General features: G+C 43.0%; 3 protein-coding genes across 3 annotated transcripts; 1 reads left to right on the plus strand and 2 right to left on the minus strand.

Moving 5' to 3' along the window:
* Nucleotides 1–5,073: 5,073 nt before the first annotated feature.
* Nucleotides 5,074–7,788, minus strand: sec22ba (SEC22 homolog B, vesicle trafficking protein a). The gene is made up of 5 exons (XM_012860987.3): nucleotides 7,672–7,788; nucleotides 6,729–6,838; nucleotides 6,441–6,601; nucleotides 5,422–5,568; nucleotides 5,074–5,309 (listed from the first exon to the last, which is right to left on the minus strand). Exons 1-5 carry the CDS (start codon nucleotides 7,744–7,746, stop codon nucleotides 5,152–5,154), a joined length of 651 nt encoding a protein of 216 aa, XP_012716441.2. The 5' UTR covers nucleotides 7,747–7,788; the 3' UTR covers nucleotides 5,074–5,151.
* A 274-nt stretch (nucleotides 7,789–8,062) lies between these two features.
* On the plus strand, nucleotides 8,063–18,428 carry zgc:55943 (DUF4612 domain-containing protein). Its single transcript, XM_012860989.3, has 6 exons — nucleotides 8,063–8,183; nucleotides 10,732–10,870; nucleotides 12,761–12,840; nucleotides 15,652–15,716; nucleotides 15,823–15,886; nucleotides 17,687–18,428. Exons 2-6 carry the CDS (start codon nucleotides 10,780–10,782, stop codon nucleotides 17,723–17,725), a joined length of 339 nt encoding a protein of 112 aa, XP_012716443.1. The 5' UTR covers nucleotides 8,063–8,183; nucleotides 10,732–10,779; the 3' UTR covers nucleotides 17,726–18,428.
* Nucleotides 18,429–18,583: 155 nt separating this feature from the next.
* Nucleotides 18,584–21,712, minus strand: tsen15 (TSEN15 tRNA splicing endonuclease subunit). The gene is made up of 4 exons (XM_036137903.1): nucleotides 21,517–21,712; nucleotides 21,356–21,437; nucleotides 20,111–20,246; nucleotides 18,584–20,027 (listed from the first exon to the last, which is right to left on the minus strand). The coding sequence occupies exons 1-4, from the start codon at nucleotides 21,592–21,594 to the stop codon at nucleotides 19,856–19,858; spliced, it is 468 nt and encodes a 155-aa protein (XP_035993796.1). The 5' UTR covers nucleotides 21,595–21,712; the 3' UTR covers nucleotides 18,584–19,855.
* Nucleotides 21,713–22,747: the final 1,035 nt, after the last annotated feature.

Here is a 22,747-nt window from a genome sequence, read left to right on the forward strand (position 1 = left end):
CTTGTTTCTTGAAATATAAAATGTATTACATGTAATAGTTTGTAATACCACATGTCTAAGAGCACAAAAAGCATTTTGACATGAATGTATGTATTTACATATATTTATTGATATGCCACCACACCTCTGTTAAATTGCATAAAACAAAATATTTCAGTATGAAATCACGTATTTATATAATATGCCACATGTCTGTTAAAGAGCATATATTTATGAAATGCGTTATATAAACAACGTATTGCAGCATGAAAACCTGTTTTTATGTGTGACAGCGTCCTGTGTCATAACCACATCTCTGCCGTTTGTAACAAACCAAACCGTGAGAAACTAGGATAAAAATTCAAGGAGTTATGATTTATTTTAGTCGGGCAAACATCTTCCTCTGTACAAATAAATGCACCGAGGTCGCTTGTGAGACCCATCCAAAATGGCGGCCACGCTGAAACGCGCATGTTTGCATTTCCAACATTACTGCAGTGATATCAGTGGCCACGAGGTGGCGCCGCGGGCAGTCACAGGGAGGTGCGCCCAGGTTGAACCTCCACCTCAAGTAAAGGCTGTTGTTGGCATTGGGAGTTGGTAAGCATTCAAGAACATCGATATACAGGTACTGGTCATTAATCAGAAAATCATGAAAAAGCTGTTTTTCAGCAATTCCATTCCAAATGTGAAACTTGTATATTATATTAATTCAGTACACACAGACTGAATGTTTATTTCTTTTCATTTTGATGATTATAACTCAACTAATGAAAACCCAAAATTCAGTCTATTTGAATTTAAATATTGTAATTCAATTCAATTCAATTCAATTTTATTTATATAGCGCCAAATCATGAAACATGTCATCTCAAGGCACTTTACAAAGTCAAGTTCAATCATATTATACAGATTGGGTCAGATTATACAGATTGGTCAAAAATGTCCTATATAAGGAAACCAGTTGATTGCATCAAAGTCCCGACAAGCAGCATTCACTCCTGGGGAACCGTAGAGCCACAGGGAGAGTCGTCTGCATTGTACATGGCTTTGCTGCAATCCCTCATACTGAGCAAGCATGAAGCGACAGTGGGAAGAAAAACCACCCATTAACGGGAAGGAAAAACCTCCGGCAGAACCGGGCTCAGTATGAACGGTCATCTGCCTCGACCGACTGGGGTTACAGAAGACAGAACAGAGACACAACAAGACAGACAAACAAGCACAGAAGCACACATTGATCTAGTAATCTGTTCTACATTAGATGGTAGTAGCGGGTGAGCCGTCTTCTCTGGATGATGTCACAGTTAACAGAACGCCAGACCAGGTGTACCTACTATGAAGAAAAAGAGAGAGAGCAAAAAGTTAAAAGCTGAAATGACGACAGTCATTTCAATATAATGCAATGCAAAACTGGAGAACAGTAGACTGAAGAACAGTAGAAATCAGTAGAGTGAGAAAATTAGACCCTGATGTCCTCCAGCAGCCTAGGCCTATCACAGCACAACTATAGAGATAGCTCAGGGTATGAGCCACTCTAACTATAAGCTTTGTCAAAAAGGAAAGTTTTAACATTAGTCTTAAAAATAGATAGGGTGTCTGCCTCACGGACCAAAACTGGGAGTTGGTTCCACAGGAGAGGAGCCTGATAGCTAAAGGATCTGCCTCCCATTCTACTTTTAGAGACTCTAGGAACCAGCAGCAGACCTGCAGTCTGAGAGCGAAGTGCTCTGTTAGGAACATACGGGGTAATCAGAGCTCTGATATATGGTGGAGCTTGATTATTAAGGGCTTTATACGTTAGAAGGAGAATTTTAAATTCTATTCTTGATTTAACAGGAAGCCAATGAAGGGAAGCTAAAATTGGAGAAATATGATCCCTCTTGTTGATTTTCATCAGAACTCTTGCCGCAGCATTTTGAATCAGCTGAAGACTTCGAACTGCATTTTGTGGACTTCCTGATAGTAAAGAATTACAATAGTCCAGCCTTGAAGTAACAAATGCATGGACTAGTTTTTCAGCATCACTCCTGGACAGAATGTTTCTAATTTTGGCGATATTCCGGAGGTGAAAAAAGGAAACTCTGGAAACCTGTTTAATATGGGATTTAAATGACATGTCTTGGTCGAAAACAACACCAAGATTTTTAACTTTATTACCAGAGGCCAAGTTAATGCCATCCAGATTAAGGGATTGATTAAGAACTTTATTTTTTGAAGACTCTGGCCCAAAGATTACAACTTCTGTCTTGTCAGAATTTAAATGCAGGAAATTTAAAGTCATCCAGCTTTTGATGTCATCAAGACATGACTGCAGTCGAAGTAACTGATTGGATTCATCAGGATTTATGGATAAATATAGCTGAGTGTCATCAGCATAACAGTGGAAATTAATCCCATGCTGTCTGATAATTTTGCCAATCGGAAGCATATATATAGTAAATAGAATTGGTCCAAGGACTGAACCCTGTGGTACTCCACAAGTGACCCTAGAGTTTGAGGAAGATTTATTATTAACATGAACAAACTGGAATCTGTCCGACAGATAAGATTTAAACCAGCCTAATGCTTTTCCCTTAATCCCTACAGTATGCTCAAGTCTTTGTAGGAGAATATTGTGATCAACTGTATCAAATGCAGCACTGAGATCTAACAGGACAAGTATAGACACAAGTCCATTATCTGAGGCCATGAGAATATCATTAGTGACCTTCACCAGAGCTGTTTCAGTGCTATGATGAGCTCTGAAGCCTGACTGAAACTCCTCAAGTAGGTCATTACTTTGTAAATGTTCACATAGTTGATTAGCAACTACTTTCTCAAGAATTTTAGATAAGAAAAGAAGATTAGATATAGGTCTGTAATTTACTAACTCATCTTGATCAAGAGATGGTTTCTTAAGTAAAGGTTTAATAACAGCTACTTTAAAAGCCTGTGGTACATATCCATTTACCAAGGATACATTAATCATGTCTAAAATAGGACCACTGATCAGAGAGAATACCTCCTTAAACAACTTGGTTGGGATTGGGTCTAACATACAGGTAGAAGGTTTAGATGAAGCTAAAATTTTAGATAGCTCAGAAAGCTCTACTGCTTTTAAACAGTTCAGACACTGCGCAGGTTCTAAGGATTCCTCCAATGCTGCCTCACTTACTGAGGATGAGGTAATCATGTTTGGGAGGATGCCAATTATTTTATTTTTAATGGAATCAATTTTATTTATGAAGAATCCCATAAAATCATTACTGCTAAGAGCTAAGGGAATGGATGGATCAACAGAGCTGTGGCTCTGAGTAAGTTTGGCAACTGTACTGAAGAGAAATCTAGGATTATTCTTATTCTCCTCAATTAATGATGAAAAATATGCTGCTCTAGCTCTGCGAAGGGTCTTGTTATACAACAATAGACTGTTCTTCCAGATTAGGTAGGATTCCTCTTGGTGTGTAGAGCGCCATTTTCTCTCCAATTTCCTAACATTGTGCTTCAAGGAACGCAGCTCTGAATTAAACCAAGGAGCCAGCTTCCTGTGAATAATCACCTTCTTTTTCAAGGGAGCTACATTGTCTAATGCAGAACGCAATGACGAAGTCATACCGTTTACAAAGACATCTATTTGTGAATTGGAAGAAACAACATTGCTGCTATCTGCAGGGCATTTCTGCAATACGGAGGATATTAAAAAGGGGACAGACTCTTTAAGTTTTGATACAGCATTATCCGATAAAGATCTACTATAATGGAATATTGTAAAAGGGTTTAATATTGAAGACACCTGGTGCCAGACTCTAATCAGCTAATGAACTCCAAACACCTCCAAAGGCCTTGAAATGGTCTCATTCTAGTTCTGTAGGCGACACAATCATGGAGAAGACTGCTGACTTGACAGTTGTCCCAAACACGACCACTGACACCTCGCACAAGGAGGACAAGACACAAAAGGTCATTGCTGGAGAGGCTGGCTGTTCTCAGAGCTGTCCAAGCACATTGATAGAGAGGCCAAGGGAAGGAAAAGATGTGGTAGAAAAAAATGTACGAGCAACAGGGATGGCCGCACCCTGGAGACGATTGTGAAACTAAACCCATCACAGATGAGGGGGAGATTCAGAGTGGACTGCAGCAGGAGTCAGAGCTTCAGGAACCACCACACAGATGGAGACATGGTTTCAGTCGTTACTTTCTTTCTGTCAAGCTACTCTGGAACAACAGACAGCGTCAGAAGCGTCTCGCCTGGGCTAAAGACAAAAAGGACTGGATGCTGCTGAGATGCTGCTGAGTGGTCCAGAGTTCTGCTCTCTGATGAAAGTAGATTTAGCATTTGGAGGAGAGGCAGAGTCCACGCTGCACGTTTCCACAGTCAGTGATGGTTTGGGGTACCAATCATCTGCTGGTGTTGGTCCACTGGGTTTTCTGAGGTCATAGGTCAACACAGCCGTCTACCAGGAAGTTTTAGAGCACTTCATGCTCCCTGCTGCTGACTGACTTCATGGAGATGCAGATTTTATTTACCATCAGGACTTGTACACAGTGCCAAAGTTACCAGTACCTGCTTTAAGGACCATGGTATCATATATAAGTTTCACTTTTTGAATGGAATTACTGAAGAAAAAAAATCCACTTTTTCATGATGTTCTAATTATATAACCAGCACCGGTACCTTGATCCTAGAGCTGATTTATCGGTCCCACTTTCTATATGCCTGTTTTTTTCTGATAAACTAAAGCGACAGTTTTTGCCAGCAGGCAGGACTGTTAATTGTGACATCACTATAACTTGTCATACACGGATAAGCAGAAAATGTCAATTTGTTAAATCTTTATTGTTCACTGGAATTTGAACAACTACGTAAATAATAAAGACTGTTTTCCTCACAGTGTCAATGTACGGTCCGGAGCCTTCTTATTCACATTTCTATTGTGAAACACAAAGAAGCTCCATCCCCAGTGTGCAAACATCTGCCTCTGTAAAGAGCCATTCGAACTCACTGCAGAACCAAAGAAAAATCTAGAGACCTACAGCGTAAGTTTTCACGTAATACAGATAAGAAAACCCAAAGCTACAGCAAACAACAGAAAGAAGATGTCCTGCACCACAGAGTCTCTGGGTGGAACAGGTTCAGATAAAGTTCTCAGAGGAAAACGAGGCTTTCCTCCGATCAGAGCCTTTGTCTATTCATCCAAGCCACCAAAACCGCACGTAGATGATGAGCGTGATGAAGACCACCGCCGCAGCAGCCACTTTAGCATAGGTGGAGCGGGTGTTGAGGAACTTGGCGTCGCTGCGGTACTTCTTGGCCTGGCTGGAGAGGTTGCTGGCTTTAGTATCCAGAGCTGTAGAAGATAGTAGATAAGGATTAACTGGATGTCCCATCTCAGAGTTGGAGAAGCTCTGCTAACAGGCTGAAATGTAATCAAAACTGGTTGTTTTTATGACCAAGATTACCAGAAAGAGCTTCTCCTCTTTGCAGAACATCCTCAATATTTGCCACCATGATTCTCTGGACGTCCTGCAGCTCTGTGTTGATGCTGCTCAGGTTCCTCCGGGCCCTGCTGTCAACGTAAGACCTCTTTGTTTTCTGGATGTATGTATCTAGAACAATACAAGAGAGTTAAGGTATTTTGCCCTCTTTCCTGAATACTGGTGTTAAGCCCAGTGGGCAGCTCCGTGTTTCTATCATGGCGAAACACACGGAAGCAAAAAGAAGCTCAAGTCTGATTAAAAAAAAAAAAAATCTTCAATGACTTGGTTAAGATTTGGTTGCGTAATTTCTGTTTACTGTCCATTTTTATTTTTAACATTTTAACCTCCTACCCAAGCCTGCTGTGGAGGCAAAGTCCAGTTTGCAAACAAGATTACTCTCGGTACTTGGATTTATTGGCCTCTGATTTCAACGAGAGGTAGTAGCAAACACCCAAAACCTGGGCCAGATGTTTAAGATGACCTTGAGGGCCATGACTGAACAGATGTCAGGAAGTTTCCTCGTCAGCCGAGCTAAGAAACAGGACCATCAGGTCCAGGGAATCTGTCCGGTTCGCTGAGAGATCATGCAGAACAAGAACCGGACCAAAGTAAGGCTTTTCCTTCTCAGTTTATTTAAAGCAGTTTTCTGACCCTGGAGCTTGCTGGACCCAATAGGACACTCTCAACACCACTCTAAGGCCCCAAAGTCGCAAACCTTTTCCAGTTCAAGCAATGGAGCCTGGTTAGCGTAAATACTAGGGCAAAGGATCTCTGGTTAGTTAAATATTTGGCCCACAGACACAATTTAAAACTGATGACGGATCCAAACATTGACTGGATGAGATGTTCACAGTGAGGGAGTGATGTGGTTCCAAGATAGCTGTCTGGCTGTAGAAAAAACAAGCCAGTTCCTTAATAAAACCTGTTAAGAACTTGCTCAGTCACCAGTCCTGGTGTAACACTGGAACCTTTTTGGTGAAGAAACCCAGAGAGACTCTTACCAAACTCTATGAAGGTGTATGGCCTCGTCACCGTGGCTACTCTCTTTCCGTACTGCTCGTAGAATTCACCGTGGAGGTCCTCTAGGTACCCAAAAGCCATCTTTTTAGGAAAAGAGGCTTCACAGAGCGACAGGCAGCACACGCCATGGGCTATGAAATAACTGGGGAGACAAGTCAAAGCAGTGAACGTTTGATAGAGCGTTGTGGAATCTACAAAGAAACTGTCTTCCAGAGAAAGTTCGTTTTAAAATGACACATGTTAATAGAACAACTCTGGTGTTTTCTTACTAGAAGTTCATGTCCCCAGCCTCCAGCACGCAGCGGTCCGGACTCTGAGTGTTCAGTTTACGGAGCAGCTGCTTGGCCTGACTCTGGTACTGCTGCAGATCTCTTCCTGACTGACGGGAAAACAGTAGAAACACATCAAGCACACATCAGTGGAAACGGCTCCGACGCCAAAGGCCGTTTAAAACTCTTTCTTTATGACTTCCGTCACATTGAAGTAAGCGTTATCCGATTCGGTTCCTCGTCCTTTTTTTACGTTGCGTTGAACCGCGAGTCGGAGAAATCTAGCGGATGGAAAGCCCGTGGTACCGTATGATGAGGAATGGGCAGACATAACAGTTTAACGGCGCTGGCAAGAGTAAGTAAAGTACCACGGTACATAACAGTGACAGAAAAATCTAAAAGCAATCTGCGTAAAGTGAATTAGTTTAGTTTAAAACAGAAATGGAAGAATTATGCCTAGCTGCTCCATAAAGTAAAAACAAACAAAAAAAGCACAACATACAAATTATTACATCTGTAACGCCTCCTTTAGTTTAAACATCATGACTGTCCATGTACTTCCAAGCAAATGTTTATTTTTTATGGTGAATAAAGTAGCCCCAACCAGGATCTTCTCATCCACCGCTGTGAGCATTCAGCATTCAGGCACTTTTTTTGACGCAGTTTCTGCTTGTAAGCAGGCGTGGTGCGAGCATTAAAGGCTGAAAGCACGAGATAAAAGCCTCGGCTCCATTTAAGCAGAGCTGTGTTTTATTCTACGTTCAACTGCTAAACATCCTTTAATAAAACAATGAATACGCTCTTAAAAATGAAACGACTGCCACGTTGGATTGGATTGTATTCTTAAATTGTACCACCCAACCTACGAAGCAGAGAGAATAACGCCCTTGTGTGAACTTTTGGATGGCGTGCGGTGTGCAGCCAGTGGCGCCCTCATTCATACCTGCTCATCCTCCTGCATGGACGCGGCCAGCGGCAGGCCGTCCGCCACCCGAGCGATCATCGTTAGGAAGATCATGCCGACAGATGTGGGCGATGATCGGCGGCTGTCTGGTCCGCCTGACGCCGAAGCAACTTCTCTCTCTGCTGTTTACTTCGATGCTGCAGTTGGAGGAGCGCGCTGGGCGGAAGTGCTCGGTGCGCCTTCGAATTAGGTCCGACCAACCATCGCAGAGTGACGACGCATTACAGAGAGGTATGCTACGGCGCGTTTAGTGCGTTTTTTTTTTTTTTTTGCAGGATTATGCCATTGTAGAAACGTTGCTGGCTTTGTGTTTGACACGCTCCCTCGCGCCGTTTCGTCACCGTGACAGAGCGCGCGGCGCTGAGCTCGAGCAGTTGGGGGAGCAGACGGCGCCGACGGAGCCGAGCTGAGCTGCAGATGCGGTCCGAGCGCCAGCTCCGCGAGGACTGACAGCACAGGAAGGAAGCCCGAGCCATGGATTCACCAGAAAGGTAACGCTGCCTCACACTTTCCGCTCGGCTAGCCGTTCCTCTGCTGGAGTTACATGTTGGTTTTACCTGCAGCCGTTAGAATGGCGCCCCTCTGCCCGTTTTCGGTTAACAGTTACACCAACAGTGACCCTGCCGACTATAGTTGGCAGTTCCTCACTACTTTGAATCACGCAGCTCGACTCTCTTTGACAGATGCGTGAATTAAAGCCCGCAACACGATAGGTTAGAGGTTGTGATGGTAATGGGTCGGAAGCAGCTGACTCCCCTCCACCATCTGCTCAGGGACAACCGCCCCGCATGGGGATGGATCACTCTGGATCAATGGATCACACCCTCCATGTTGAGGTCTGCTCTGCAGCGTTAGACCGGGAAAGATGGGAACGCTCATGCGCACGCAGTGTAATCCCCCCCGCGCTGTGCTGCACAGAAATGAAAACACCTTCATCCACGGATAGTGGACCCAGCTCACGCTGAAAGGCCTGATTGTTGCGGGGCAACAGGCACGGCTGATCCCGCTCCTTGTCTCCTGGCGCCGGCCCGGTCCTGTGGGTGATGGTGAATCACAGCTGGCTCTTTATTGTCCATTCAGGAACAGAGAGGGGAGATTGTGTTTTGTTTTATCCCAGGGTGGGACACATCATGACTAATTGATTATAAAATCTGAGATTTGCTTCCCGCTGCCATCTGAGACAATCTTTCTAACCAACAAAACTTGTTCTTTGGGGCCTTTGGTCTTTTAGTTTTGGTGGTGGACAAATCTAAGAGCAACACATTAATTTCCAAAACTATCTCATCTCATTATGGATTCCTGCTTTTGGGGGTGCTGAGCTACATATTTTCTGATCGGCCTGCACTCTGGATTCTTGCCTCATATTGTTTCCTGTTTTGCCCTCCCAGCAGCCTTTGGCACATTCAGGCAGGGACTTTTTATATATATGAGCTTTTGGGATGATTTAGGTTGTTCTTTTTGCATGGGGCCCAAAATTCATGACATCACCCCTGCATTCAGGGCTTGGATTATAGTCTGCTCTGGCATGCTTTGCCAGAGAATCCACGCCCCCCCCTGAACCTTTTCCCATTTTTCCACATTCCAACCACAAACTTTAGTCTATTCTACACTTGATTCTATGTGATAGAGCCACACAAATCAGCGTATAGTTGCAAAGTGGAAGGAGTGTTTATTTTTAGAGTTTTTCAGTATAGTTTTAAAAATTTTCCTCCAAGAATATTCTGAAAAGTGCGGTGTGTGTTTGCGATCGCCTCCCTTTACTCTCACACCCCTAAATAAAATGCAGTGCAACCAACTGGCCTCCAAACCTCAATGGTAAATAAACTACACTTCTTTGTAATTTGTTCTCAGCGTGAACATTTCTGGGAAGGCCTCGGCGGTTTGTGGGAGAATATTTGAGAACAAACAGCATCACAAAGAACAAGAAGCAGAGTAGACAGGTCAGGGGAGAAGTTTAAAGCAGAGTAAGGTTATTAAACAACATCCCAGGCCTCTAACATCTCACAGAGCTCCGCTTAATCCTTCATCTGAAAACGGAAAGACTGGCACAACCGAAAGAACCGACTACGATGTGGCTCTCAACCTAAACTAACTAAACCTTGCTTAGGATTGTTTAGGTCTGTGGCGTGTGTTAAAACCACCTGGACATCGCTGGCTGGATGTTTGGTGCCGGTTAGCTGTCTGAAAGAAGGCACGCTCGCAGCATGGACGCCTTAAGCTGTTTGGAAACCTTTCTGATTGTAAAAAAAAAAAAAGCAGGCAGCTCACTGGTTGATCAACTATCAGCTCATCATTCCTGCGTTTGCCGAACAATAATCTGCAATAACCCCCACAAAATTCACTTCAAATGAAATGTAGTGAATGATAACTATAGACTGTAATAATTCACGTGCTACATTGCTTTTGCAGGTGTTCTTTTTTTTTTTTTTTTTTTTTTTCACTAAAAGCAATTAGTTTGTCATACAGTCTCATGTTGTTAGACATTGTCTAAATGTGTGATCTGCTGAAACTGAGATTTTTCACTGAGGTTACCATTCTGTGAGGATCTCAAGTCTAGTTCCCGTTGCTCCATATTTCTCTTCCTACGCCGCCGTTGTAAACTGGTGGAGTGAGGCACACGGGTCGGCACACGGGTCGGCACACGGGTCGGCACACGGGTCTGCACGGACAGCCTGAGCCAGGTGCTCAGTTCTGACTAATGCATTGTGTCCTGAAGGCTTCCTTTTACAACATTAGTGGATGGTATATGGTCCGGGACAACCTTCCCTCTCCACATGCATCAGTGAGCCTTGGCCACTCGTAGCCCCGTCATTAATGCGGGGGTTCTCCATCGTTGGGTCCCTTACAGCAGCTTCCAGATGCCCTTGTCAAACCAGCTCTTTCCAGCCTTATATGACACCCAGCAGGTCATCACATTGTTCTCTTCCTTCTCTAATGAGCCTCTCTCCCTTTGCCAGGTGTCTCTGTCATCCATCCTCGTGCTATGACTGCTCGGTATGTGCCTTACCTAATGTTGTCCCCCGTCCTACCTGTCTCCAGGTGTTCCTGTAATGCTTTGGGCTGAGGGGGAGAGCAGTTCAGGAGGAGATGGGCTGCACCTCTGCCAAGCAGGCGTTATCTGTTCCCAGCGATGAGGAGGGCCAGAGCAAAGCCCAAAGCAACGGGGACCTCGTCTCTGGTCAGTCTGTCTGTCGGAAGGTTTGAAGCAGCTGTACTCCCTCCTCACTGTCAGCTTAAAGTTCACAATTGCATTTCTAAATTGAGAACATTTCCTACCACAGTGATGGACGCACTTTGTAGGGAATTGGACTTTCTTTTTGAAGGGACCAAGTGTGTTGCAGGGTACGAAGGTAAAGAAGAATCCCCTTCTCACCATTCTGCCAAGGGAAGAGCACCCTACAAGAGGAGGGCCTTCATTTCTATGCAAATCTAAAAAAGAGGGAAGCACTGCCAAATTCAGCTGTTATTCAGGCATCTCTTCCCAGCATGTGTTCATTAGACCTGAAAGTAGGGCAGGACTTTCTGAAGATAAAGAAGTGAAGGTCCCATTTGATTTTCAAGCTGATTAAACTGACGGTACATAACAGTAGCAGCAGTGACTAAAAGAAAGCTTAGAAAGAAGACTTCACAATAAAACATCACAAATGCATCTCAATAATATTACAAAAGGTTGTAATTCTCATTAAACGCACACATTGGGTCAGGTAATATCTAAGTGTATATTTTTGGTCATTTGGTTGATTATGGCTTACAGGTATATAAAAGAAATTAGAATTTTGTGTAAAAGTGCTATATTTTGCCAGGCATCTCAGAAATTAAAATTCATGTATCAATAATAATTAATAATATTTTTATAGAATCACTCCGCATAGAGTGAAATATTCCACGTCTTTGATGCTTGTAACTTTGATGATTATGGCTTACAGATTATAAAAAAGGTCATTGCTGAAGCAGCTGGATGTTTACACAGTTCTGGATCCAAGCACATTAACAGAAAGTTGAGTGGAAGGAAGAAGTCATTTGGAAAACCTTGACACCTGTTCATGACATAGTACAGCTAGCTTGGGCATGAGATGACTTTTGCTTATGCTTTCAGACATCCTGATAGAAATTAGCACCCACAAGGTCCATGTTAATGGTCCATAAGTAAGGCTTTCCTCTTCAACCCATCTCTACCAGTAGCAGTGGCAGAATCATGGCTCGCTTGGAGGACTCCAGTAACCCACCTTCCACCATGCAGCCTCAGCAGAACTGGAGCTTGTTCAGACCGGGCTGTTTTTCCTTCCTCAGTGGCTGCAGCAGTAGAGCCTGCGTAGCTGCGGGCTCAGCTTTCTGCTGCCGCTATACTCTGACTGCCTCGCAGCTTCACCTTGTTGACGTTGCGCCTACTCCAGCCATCCTGCCCGCCCTCCTCTAACCTCTGAAGAACAGCTCGTTTCTGTGTGCTCAGAAGGAGACGTATTTTTCATTGAACCCTAGAGGCTGCTGACGTGAAAACCCCTGGAGATCTGCAAACCCAAATCAGCCCATCTGGCCCTCATAATCACATCACAGTCCAAGTCAATGAAATCACCTCCTACAGAACGAGCTGAAGCTGCTGACCTGACACTACTGCCACCTGATTGGCAACCTGAATATTAAAAAAGGGCTGTCCTGATGTCCTTATACAAATCTCCTTAATGGCAGATTGCGTTGCCGATCATTTTAGGTGTTAATAACCCATTATTCAACACTTAATATCTGTATCTTCCTCTTCTCTCAAAGCGTGGGAGTGGGATAGATGAGGGGGGCTCTACATGTGTGGGAGGACAGAGGAGAGTCAGGCTATCAGCTCGTGTTCTACTGCTTGCCAGCCATTGTCGGGACAGGGTTTAGTGCTGAGCGCGAGAATTTGAGCACGTAATTACTTTGAGAAGTACTGAACTGTGAGAACTATTAACCTCAGAGGATTGTGCTGATCAGAGTGGCTGCGAGTGGGTTGTCCTGAATCGGCCCGTCGCCGCTCCTGTTGCTGTCATGTGTTAATAACGGGGGGGTTGTGCCTCTCTTTGTGTCTGTCTCCTCACAGATGAGCACAAGATGAGAGGAGTGGAGAAAGACAAGTACATCAGTGGAGAGGAGGCAGGAGGGGACAGCCCTGACGGCACAGTGCGTGATTCCTGTTCTCTTTCTATTCAGTTTATTGTCTCCAATAATGGGTCTGATTTTAAACCCATTGAAATGTAGATGTTTGAACTAAAAAAAAAAAACACATACATTTGTTTTCATTTAACCACGCACTGTATGAATCCCGGATATTTATTATTTCCTAAAGACTTTTTTTGTATGTTAATAGACATTGGTAGATTTCAGCCAGACAACCCAAAACAGTGATGGATGCAATCATGCTCTCTGAAAACACCTCAGCCAGATCTGGAGGAATTTGTTTTGTGAAATTGTCAATACAGCCAGTAACAGACCTTAAAGCCAGGCTTCTGGGTCTTATAAACAGAGTTTTTGTAAGTTAAACTTGCAGATGTTTAATACTTTTGGAAGCCAGACATTAAATCTATTAAGCCTTAACTGTTCTGGTCAGTTCTGACTATCCTAATTATTTCTATTTACTAAGTGCTATAATAATAGATTTTTTTTAGAAACATATATTTACATACATTATGATTACTATTATGTTAAAAACTTTGGGAAAGCCCAGACAATGGTGTCATGGTTGGTACATTAACTTATTTCTTGCTACACTATGCAGTTGCTCTATGTGCACTGATGAAGAGTTACTCACCTCAGCATGCTGACTGCTTCCTGTGGCTCCAACTGACTAAACTAAATTCTGATTGGTTCAGCTAGGGGGTCACTCGTAGAGCACTGAACTTTTTCCCCACAATAGTCAATTGCAGGCAGGGGCCAGTATGAGATTCTAACAGTATGATAACCTTGACAAAAAAATACCACAGTTTGACTGTATCCCTGTGCTAACACAAATATTATGAACAAACCTGTATGAGAGGATTCAATTGAATTTATTTAAAGGTGACCCATTATGAAAAATCCACGTTTTGCTTCTTGTTGTACTTCCAATAGGGTCTCTACTGCTTCTAGAAACAGTCCAAGAGCTTAAAAAAGTATCCAGCTGTTTTTTGGCAATAAGTAAATGTTTTGTTGATGTCTGTAAAATGGGACAGTCTACACAGACAACAGTTATCATTATGCTAATTTGCTTTGTAAATCCCATTTGGACGCTAGCACTATTAGCATCTCTTTTTTCTCTCAGATTCTTCCCACCTAAAACAACAGAAATGCCTCCAAGAAATATCTTACACAAACCAGTGCTTTATAAAAACATAACACGCACAGACAGATGTTTCTTGGCAGCTGAGAAGGTATAACCGGATAGTTTACTGCAGAAACGTGACTGTCAACGTAGCTCTGGGACCCTCTCTAAAGTAGCTCTGTAGGAATAGACTACTAACTTACCTTTCAGAAACTGTTGCTACATCTTTGCTGCTTGTGTGTAGCCCATATACCTATCCTAAATGTTTAAAAGGAAGCATAATAGGTCACCTCTTAAAAAACAAAGCAATGATGATTGCATTGCTTCTGCTACAGTAATCTATTGATTATTTCAGATATAATAATGTTATCTATGACGTCTTCATGAAAACACTGCTTGGAGTATTGACAGTTAGCTAAAAATACTTTGAAAAATCAAGAGTTAAATTGAATCTTCAATTTAACTCGCACTGTCATTAAAGATAATGTGAGTTAAAACAGAAGGTTGTTTTAAAAGATTTAATACCAACTGTAGACAGCAAAATATGGTATAAACAAATGCTAAATTTAGCAGAATTGTTTAAATAAACATGATTATTTTGCTAAATTTTATCACCTCTCGCTATTTTACCTTTACTTGATTAACACTGGAAGGTAACACTAGCTAGCTAATTAGCCGGGCTATTGGCTTGGTTAGCTAGCCTGCACTCTGCTTAATAGACAGATAACTCTAGACTTTTGTCATCTCAGCTTTGCTTTAAAAAAGGCATCAACTTATAATCAGCTATGGGTAACAATCAGTGACGTTCATTTTGTAAACAAAAGAAACAGATTGACCAGAGCTGTAGTGGGCCAAAACTGCTTGGGAGGGATAAGTTGGGAGCCACTTTGCTCCAAAGTCAAGCTCAGTCCAGAACGTTCTTTGGCGTTTCATGGAGCAGAGTGAAGGAACATTTTAATGTAACTTGTTAAAATCACGTTATATCTGGAAACAAGGAGCTGGCATTGTATTTATGTGCTATCAATGATGTATAAAATATTATACTAGCTCAAAATACGCTCAAATACAAAGATTACATGTGTCCCTCACGCTCACATTAGACCACTGGACTGTTCCACAATCCTGGCTGCACTTCTGCAGCCAATGTAATATCTTACATGTGAGAGCTTCTGGTACATGAATTAACAAAATGCCTTTTTTATGTGTTATAGTCCTCTTACAGACCATTCAGACCTGAAAGAAAAGCTGAATTGGGTATCAGCCAGTAAAAGCTATATCTAACACATTTCATTACTCAGACTCTGAAATGCCAGAATATTGTTTAAATGCTCTGGCATTTGTGACATTTACAGATTGATAAAAGGTTTTCTCTCCTAACTTTATTATCAGAGTGTTTCTCTAACTCAAATCAGCTTACCTCAGTAGCACTGTTGCTTTTAAGCTATAGCCTCATTCCAAGGGCACTTCCTGCTTGTCCAAGTAAAAGCATTTCCTGTTATGTTTTTCCCTTAGTTTTACTTTTTTTTTTTCATTTAGTCACTGTGCTATAATCATTGTATAATTTACAGCATACCTTGAAGCCTATTTATTATTTCCAGATAAGAACAAAGGTTTTAAATGTAAATGTAAAGCACAAAACCATGGCAGGATTACAGAGACTGTAGTAATGATGGTTGGTGTGCATTGTCCCGCAGGAGAAAAGTGCTCTCCTAGGAGTAGGACAACATGCCAACGAATCAGGATCAAACGGGAAGGTTCTGTGAGTGTGAACAATGCTGCTGTTTGGATTGTTATAGAGTAATTTTCTCTGAGGTCAGGGTGGTGTGGTGAACTTCTGACTGGCTGTTTGTTCCTCCCCCCTCCAGGAGCATCCACTCCTCAGAGAGCCAGCAGGAATTCTTCCGAATGTTAGATGAGAAGATTGAGAAGGTAAAGGACGTGAATCCATCCCGGCAATGTAGTTTCTCTGTTTAAAAAAAAAAAAGGAAAAAAAAAAAAGCTTCTGCTGAATGACAGGACGGAGATTAATCCTGCAGCTGGAGCAGAACTGTATTTAGCGAGGACACGGCAGATGACACAGTGATACATAACAGACTCAATCTGTCACATCCAGTGAATGAGTAAGATGGTTACAGACAAGTCTGTCACCTCTAACGCAGCACGCGAGGGTAGATGACAGCTGATATCCCAGACCTAGCGCCAGCATGCAGAACAGATGGCTTGGGACAAGTAGGGGAATTGATAATATAATAAAGTCCACTTCCATTTCTGCTCTTAGCCCTATCCTTCCATTTTATCCTCCATCAGCTGGGATGTCCTGATAGATCTGCCATTTAAAGTGCCATGAAAGCATATTTGCCCCCATAAAGACTTATAACCTACGTAGGTAAAAAAAAAAAATATGTTTCAAATAATAATTTATTAGATTGGGACACATCATGTCCCAATCTAATAAAATCTAAGAACAGATTAGAAATTAAGTAATTGACATCTGTCAGCCTGGAAAGTGTTGCAAAGTAATTTCTCAGGCTGTGGAACTGCAAGAGTTCATCAGTTACTTATCCAGGAGATCACAACAGAACCCAGAACAGCAGCTGAAGAACTGCAGGCCTCACTAACCTCAGCTTGGGTCGGTGCTCCTAATTCAACCAACAGAGTTCCCGGGCCAACACCCAGGCTGACCCAAAATGACACAAAGGCCTAGATTACATCTGCTAAAAAAAAAACATCTTGATGGTTCTCAATATTCTGTGGATTGATGCGACAAAAGTGGACCTTTTTATAGAAGTACCTGATACAACTGCTTTAAAACTAACAGATTTTGATTAAAAAAAATTTAACAAAAAAGATCATGCCCACAGTCAAACATGGTGGTGGCGTGATGGTCTGGGTCTGGTCTGCGGCTTCAGGACCTGGAAGACTTGCTTTAATTGATGAACCCTGAATTCTGCTTTCTAGCAGAAATTCCTGAAGGAGGATGTCCGACCATGAGGTTTTGATAATAAACTCGAGCTCAGTCGGACCAAAGCAGGACCAGTAAGTCCGCCTCTGTCTCCCAAGAGACAAAAAAAAGTTTCTGGAGCGGCCTAGTCAAAGTCCACACCTAAGTCTGATTGAAAGGCTGTGGCATGACCTCAAACTGGCTGTTCATGCTCATAAACCTGCCAATGTCGCTGGTTTAAAACAAATCTGCACAAAATGGGCCAAAGTTCCCGGTGTTGTTGCATACCCTGACTGTCAGTTTGTGCTGCTCGGGGCGGCACAGCCAGTTATTAGTTTAGTGGCCAAATGCTTTTTCTCAAAGGGCCATGTGGGTTAGGATATTTTCTTTCTCTTAATAAATGAAATTGGCATTTGAAACCAATTTTTTTTGTATTTACCCAAGTTACAATTGTCTGATATTAAAGCTTGATTGATGGTCTGAAACATTTTAGTGAGAAAAGTAATGAGGCAGAATTCTATAACAGGTAGGAGCATCGACTAAACAATCAGGAGTAGAGGTAATGATCTACATGATGAGCATGTGCTAACTCCACCATTGATTGATTGATTGATTGATTGGTTTATCACATGGAAACCCAATGAAATTAAAGTTTGTCGTTGAAGCATAAAAATGTCAAATGGGTGAAAACTTTTGACCGGAATTAGTCCAGTGTCAAGAGAAACGTTTTGAAAAAGTAATTCTAGCTATCCTTTGATGTTAGTGCTGATGATGTGTGTTGTGTCCAGGGCCGGGACTACTGCTCAGAGGAAGAGGATCTGACATAGCCCTGCGGTCCTGCTTCCGACCAGATGGAAGACGCCATGGACTCCGCGTGATCTCGTTTTTAATTCAGCTCTGTATGAGAGGAATCGGTCTCCATCCTGAAGCCGGGACGTTTTCTTTCCAATACCCACAACCTGAGAGTCCAATCAGCTCCGTCATGATTCCAGCTGCAAGCAGCGTGTGGCGTCTCCAACGGGAGGAAGACGAAGCCATCAGAGGGACCCGGAGCCAGACCCCGCTGAAACATGAACTAAAACTTATCAGACTGCCATGTGTACACGTCTACTCGTGTGGACCTGTGGCAGAGTTGCATCGTTTGGACATAGCGCCTCCCCCTCTAGGCTCGGGGTGGGGGAATCCACCCTCCCAGAAGCAGTATGAACTGGTTTTCCACAGCGTTTGGGCCATCAGCGTGTCCGCCTGTCCGCGCCCGTTTCCGTTCAGATGTATCTACGTCTTAAACAAGGCTCAGGGTTAAAGTGTTGAAGCGTAACAGTCTCTCCCATGTAGTCCGGTCCTCCCGCTCACCGAGACACGTCTGCACCGTATAATGTACCCATGCACCAGTTAGTCATGTTTCCTGCTTCCGTTTCTGTTCCACGTTAAGGACAACGTGCACGCTGCAGCAGCACAGAGCTCTGTCCATGTATGTCAGTCACCAGTGTTATATCTTTGTGTCATCGTTACGTCTACTCTTGGGTTGTTGTTTTTTTTTTTTTTTTTTTTTTTTTTTTTAGGAAAATTAAAAGTGTTTACAGGACTTCTCTTCTGGTCGACTGGTTTGTTTCAGAGAACATCATGAGCAGAAGGAATCTAACGAGATCAAATATTTATTCATATATACTCAAATCATGTTGGATATGATGTTTTATTGAGGTGAGGAAAAAGTATAAAAAAAAAGATTTTTGTTGTCAAACTTACTGTACATGTTTCTCATAATCAAATTAATTTCGATATCAGATCAACTGACCTAAGGAAATACAAAATGCAGTTTTCAAACTTTGATTTCTCTCATTCAGGGTGGGACAGGACATCGTGTTTAATCTGGTCAGTAATATTCACCTCTCCCATGGAGGCCATTTTGTCAGTCTCTTTTCCATTGTTGACCCTTGACCTCTGAGGCATGAGAGGCCTGCAGCGTTGTAGATGTTGTTCTGGGTCCTTTAGTGACCTCCTGGATCTGTTTAATGCGCTCTTGGAGGGATTTTGGGATGGCGGCCATCATGGCTCTCGCTGTAGTTAACTGGAGCCTCTATTTGTTAGAAAAATCTTTTTAACTCTTTCCAGACTGATAACTTTATTTCTTATCTGTTCGTGACTGCCTTTCAATCAGGACATGACGCGTTGCTTTTTAACCAATCCTTCAGCCTACTTCATGTTGTGAGACAGGTTCTATTAAAGGGGGCCAGGGTGTAACCAGATTAGATTTTATAGTCCAGCACCAGGTTGGTTTGGATAGATGTGTCACCCGAGAAATAAAAATCTACTATTTATAACCTATTTACCCAGGTTTGTTCTGATGTTCAACATAGTTTGATGATCTGAAACATTCAAGCATAACCAAGGAAAAAAGGAAAAAAAAACAGAAACCATCTTTGTGGGCAAATGCTTTTCAACAACAAACTACTTTGCTTGTGAAATTCCAAAATCATCGCCAAACATCAGTCAGCCGTCAGGTTTTATGACGGGTCCAGCTGCACCAATCAGGGAGAGACGAAGTACCTGGAGACAAAACGCGCCTCTTCATGTGATGCAACAATGCTGCTGCACACGGATCGATCTTTAAACAGATTTCTTGAGCCCTTGTGAGGGCGCTGAACACACAAATAGACGCTTTGTACGGAGTTAAAAGCCCAAAGAGGGGCAAGCTGACAGTTAATGAGGGGTTATGATTTCAACCATTAAATGCCATCAGAACTTTTCACACATCTGTTATTGTGATGACACTGTGACGTCAGGACCGCTGCTCTTCTGTTCTGAGCTGTGAAGCTGCTGAACGAGGACCGATGGTGGTGGGAGGATACGGGTCCTCCACGCTGCCGGCCCACCCCAGGGCTGGACTGAAGACGGACAGCGCGGCGGGGTCTCAGCCTCATCCTTTCTGCTGCTTCTCGGGTCATCAGCCCCCCAACTCAGCGCTGCTGTCGCCTCTTCCGGTGCTGCCGCCGCCCCAGATCCTCGAAGGGTCCTACAGGGGGGTCCGGGGTCACCAACCCATCCGTCATCCTCTGGTAGACCAGGGTAGAGTCGGACGCCACGGCACACAGCAGCATAGGGAGGCCCCGGTCCAGCACGTGGCGGACGCTGCACAGCAGAGAGGGACACACCTGAGCGTTAACAACGAGGGGGACAGGTGAGGGGGCGAAGGCTGCTCCCGCGTGTCAGACCTCCTGTGGCTCAGACGTCGGTGGACAGGCAGCGGCAGCACGGTGTGAGCAGGAGCTCCGTCCTTCTCCCTGGCCTCCAGCAGAACCACCTGCAGCTCCGGGCTTCTCACACACGACACCTCCTTCCACCGGCGCACTGCAGAGTGCAAACAAGGATTTAAAAAATGAAGAAGAATGCGTTCTCTCTGCACTCTTTGAAGGGGACGGAGGGTCTGAGTTTGTGATTGGTTGGGAGGATTTAATGACTGTAGTATTAACCTACATGATAGGCTAGAATTTGCCTTTTGTTTCCTATCATCAGTCGATCGATAGATATTATTGAATTATCGTCCAGTTCAAGTTCTTTTAAACAGGATTGCTGAGTGGTTTTTTTTGGTCAAAATTCCACAGTTGTTCTTAAATCTATTAGTGTTAACCCGAAACTTTACAGTTCTTTAAATTCATAGAAGATGAAGGAATCTACAAAAGCCACCACCTGTATGGACGGACAGATGGATATGTGGATGGGTGAGCTGATAAGTAGACTGACAACGGATGGATGACGGGATGGATAGCTGAATAAGTGGAAGGAAGGAAGGAAGGAAGGAAGGAAGGAAGGAAGGATGGATGGATGGATAGCTGAATAAGTGAAAGGAAGGAAGGAAGGAAGGAAGGATGGATGGATAGCTGAATAAGTGAAAGGAAGGAAGGATGGATGGATAGCTGAATAAGTGGAAGGAAGGAAGGAAGGAAGGAAGGATGGATGGATGGATAGCTGAATAAGTGGAAGGAAGGAAGGAAGGAAGGAGGAGATGATGATAGCTGAATAAGTGAAAGGAAGAAGGAAGGATGGATGGATAGCTGAATAAGTGGAAGGAGGAAGAAGTGAGGAAGGAAGGAAGGATGGATGGATAGCTGAATAAGTGAAAGGAAGGAAGGGAAGAAGTGAATAAGTGAAAGGAAGGAAGGAAGGAAGGATGGATGGATGGATAGCTGAATAAGTGAAAGGAAGGAAGGAAGGATGGATGGATAGCTGAATAAGTGAAAGGAAGGAAGGATGGATGGATAGCTGAATAAGTGGAAGGAAGGAAGGAAGGAAGGAAGGAAGGAAGGAAGGAAGGAAGGAAGGAAGGAAGGAAGGAAGGATGGATGGATGGATGGATGGATGGATAGATAGCTGAATAAGTGGAAGGAAGGAAGGAAGGAAGGAAGGATGTGGATGGATGGGCAGTTTTTAGACAACAGGAACCCTGTCCTCCAGCTCACCCTCAGTAAGGTCCATGTAGACCAGAAAGGCTGTGTAGATCTGCTCACTGTCCTCCACCTGCAGCTGCTGCATCTGTTGGTACTAACACAGGAAACCCCACTGGTCACTCCGAGGGTCCCACACAGCTCGGACCCCCTGCCCGGGTTCCTGTCACACTCACCGTGGGATGCTGCAGGATCCAGTTTGCGGGCGCAGCTTTCTCAGCTGATCCCTCCGCTCCGTCTGACGCTCCGGACATTTTCACCTGAAAACGAGCAGCACGGCGAGAGACGCCTCACAAACCGCGGGTCTCAGCGCCGCTTAGCTGATGGTTCCGGATTTACCGGCGCCGCGTGCAGCAGCTAAGTTAGTCCGGGCGGAAACACAAGCGTGTTTTCTTTTCCGCACACCGGAAACAACGTTGTTGTTTTTCTTCTAAAATAGCTTTTTTAAATTTTTATGCTTTTTTTCTTTTTTGCCTGTAGCACTCGGAGATCTTTTGATGGAAAGTGCAGTATAAATTAAATGTATTATTATTATTATTATTATTATTATTATTATTATTATTATTATTATTATTATTATTATTATTATTATTATTATTATTATTATTATTATTATTATTATCATGGTTCTGGTTTAAAGCAGGGGCAGCCATATGATGTCTATGGGAGCAGCCAGCCTGACACTGTTCCTTTTCTCTCCAAACTTTATTACCTTATCAGCTACATTTTACAAGCAGATGTGACATTATACAACACAAGAAGCATGACATCTTACATCCATGAAACAGCGCTTAATTACAGGAAGCGTGTAATAAATATCACATAACAAGCGACGAGGATAACTAAAATAAAATTACAATGTACCAGGATGCATAAAGATAAATAAATAGAAATAAAAAAACAAGAGATTTTATTTAGCAAAGTGAGACATAATACTTTCCATAAAGCCGGATGTCTTCTAAGCTTTCTTGTTTTTATGTATTTTGCGGACAGAGTCATAAAAAGATTTAATTTCTACATAAAACAACGTTTGATTTGGCTTAGCCTGGAGAAATCTAGCTTTATGGATGTAAAATTTACCTAGCAAACACAGCAATGTATTTATATTATTACCTTACTTATTTACATTTAACATTTAAGAAAAATAGCAGTAACAGTGATAAAAACGGTATGGGATTCCCAAATCAGTAAAAACAATTGAGTCCAGACTGACAGACTGTATTCGGGAAGATTGGTTCACCACTAGGTATGGCGCTCTAAAGTCGCCATTACTTGCTTTTATTTTTTGTTTTTTACCCAACAGAATGTTGGGTGAAAAACGGAGCAATAAGTGATTTTTCACCAGTAGGTGAAGCTTGAGCACTGTCTGTAGACCAAAACTAGATGTGTATCAAGCCACGCCTCTCT

Source organism: Fundulus heteroclitus, chromosome 6 (assembly GCF_011125445.2).
Source record: "Fundulus heteroclitus isolate FHET01 chromosome 6, MU-UCD_Fhet_4.1, whole genome shotgun sequence".
NCBI lineage: Eukaryota > Metazoa > Chordata > Actinopteri > Cyprinodontiformes > Fundulidae > Fundulus > Fundulus heteroclitus.

What these genes read in the sequence shown, in the direction of transcription:
- sec22ba (XM_012860987.3), bottom strand. Translation starts at nt 7,746, where the DNA reads ATGATCTTCCTAACGATGATCGCTCGGGTGGCGGACGGCCTGCCGCTG. An exon ending in CCATGCAGGAGGATGAGCAG is followed by an intron (nt 6,839 to 7,671) that starts GTATGAATGAGG and finishes TTTTCCCGTCAG; the next exon opens with TCAGGAAGAGATCTGCAGCA. An exon ending in ATACACCTTCATAGAGTTTG is followed by an intron (nt 5,569 to 6,440) that starts GTAAGAGTCTCT and finishes GTATTGTTCTAG; the next exon opens with ATACATACATCCAGAAAACA.
- zgc:55943 (XM_012860989.3), top strand. Translation starts at nt 10,780, where the DNA reads ATGGGCTGCACCTCTGCCAAGCAGGCGTTATCTGTTCCCAGCGATGAG. An exon ending in CAACGGGGACCTCGTCTCTG is followed by an intron (nt 10,871 to 12,760) that starts GTCAGTCTGTCT and finishes GTCTCCTCACAG; the next exon opens with ATGAGCACAAGATGAGAGGA. An exon ending in GGATCAAACGGGAAGGTTCT is followed by an intron (nt 15,717 to 15,822) that starts GTGAGTGTGAAC and finishes TCCCCCCTCCAG; the next exon opens with GAGCATCCACTCCTCAGAGA.
- tsen15 (XM_036137903.1), bottom strand. Translation starts at nt 21,594, where the DNA reads ATGTCCGGAGCGTCAGACGGAGCGGAGGGATCAGCTGAGAAAGCTGCG. An exon ending in CTACATGGACCTTACTGAGG is followed by an intron (nt 20,247 to 21,355) that starts GTGAGCTGGAGG and finishes TGCACTCTGCAG; the next exon opens with TGCGCCGGTGGAAGGAGGTG. An exon ending in CGACGTCTGAGCCACAGGAG is followed by an intron (nt 20,028 to 20,110) that starts GTCTGACACGCG and finishes TCTGCTGTGCAG; the next exon opens with CGTCCGCCACGTGCTGGACC.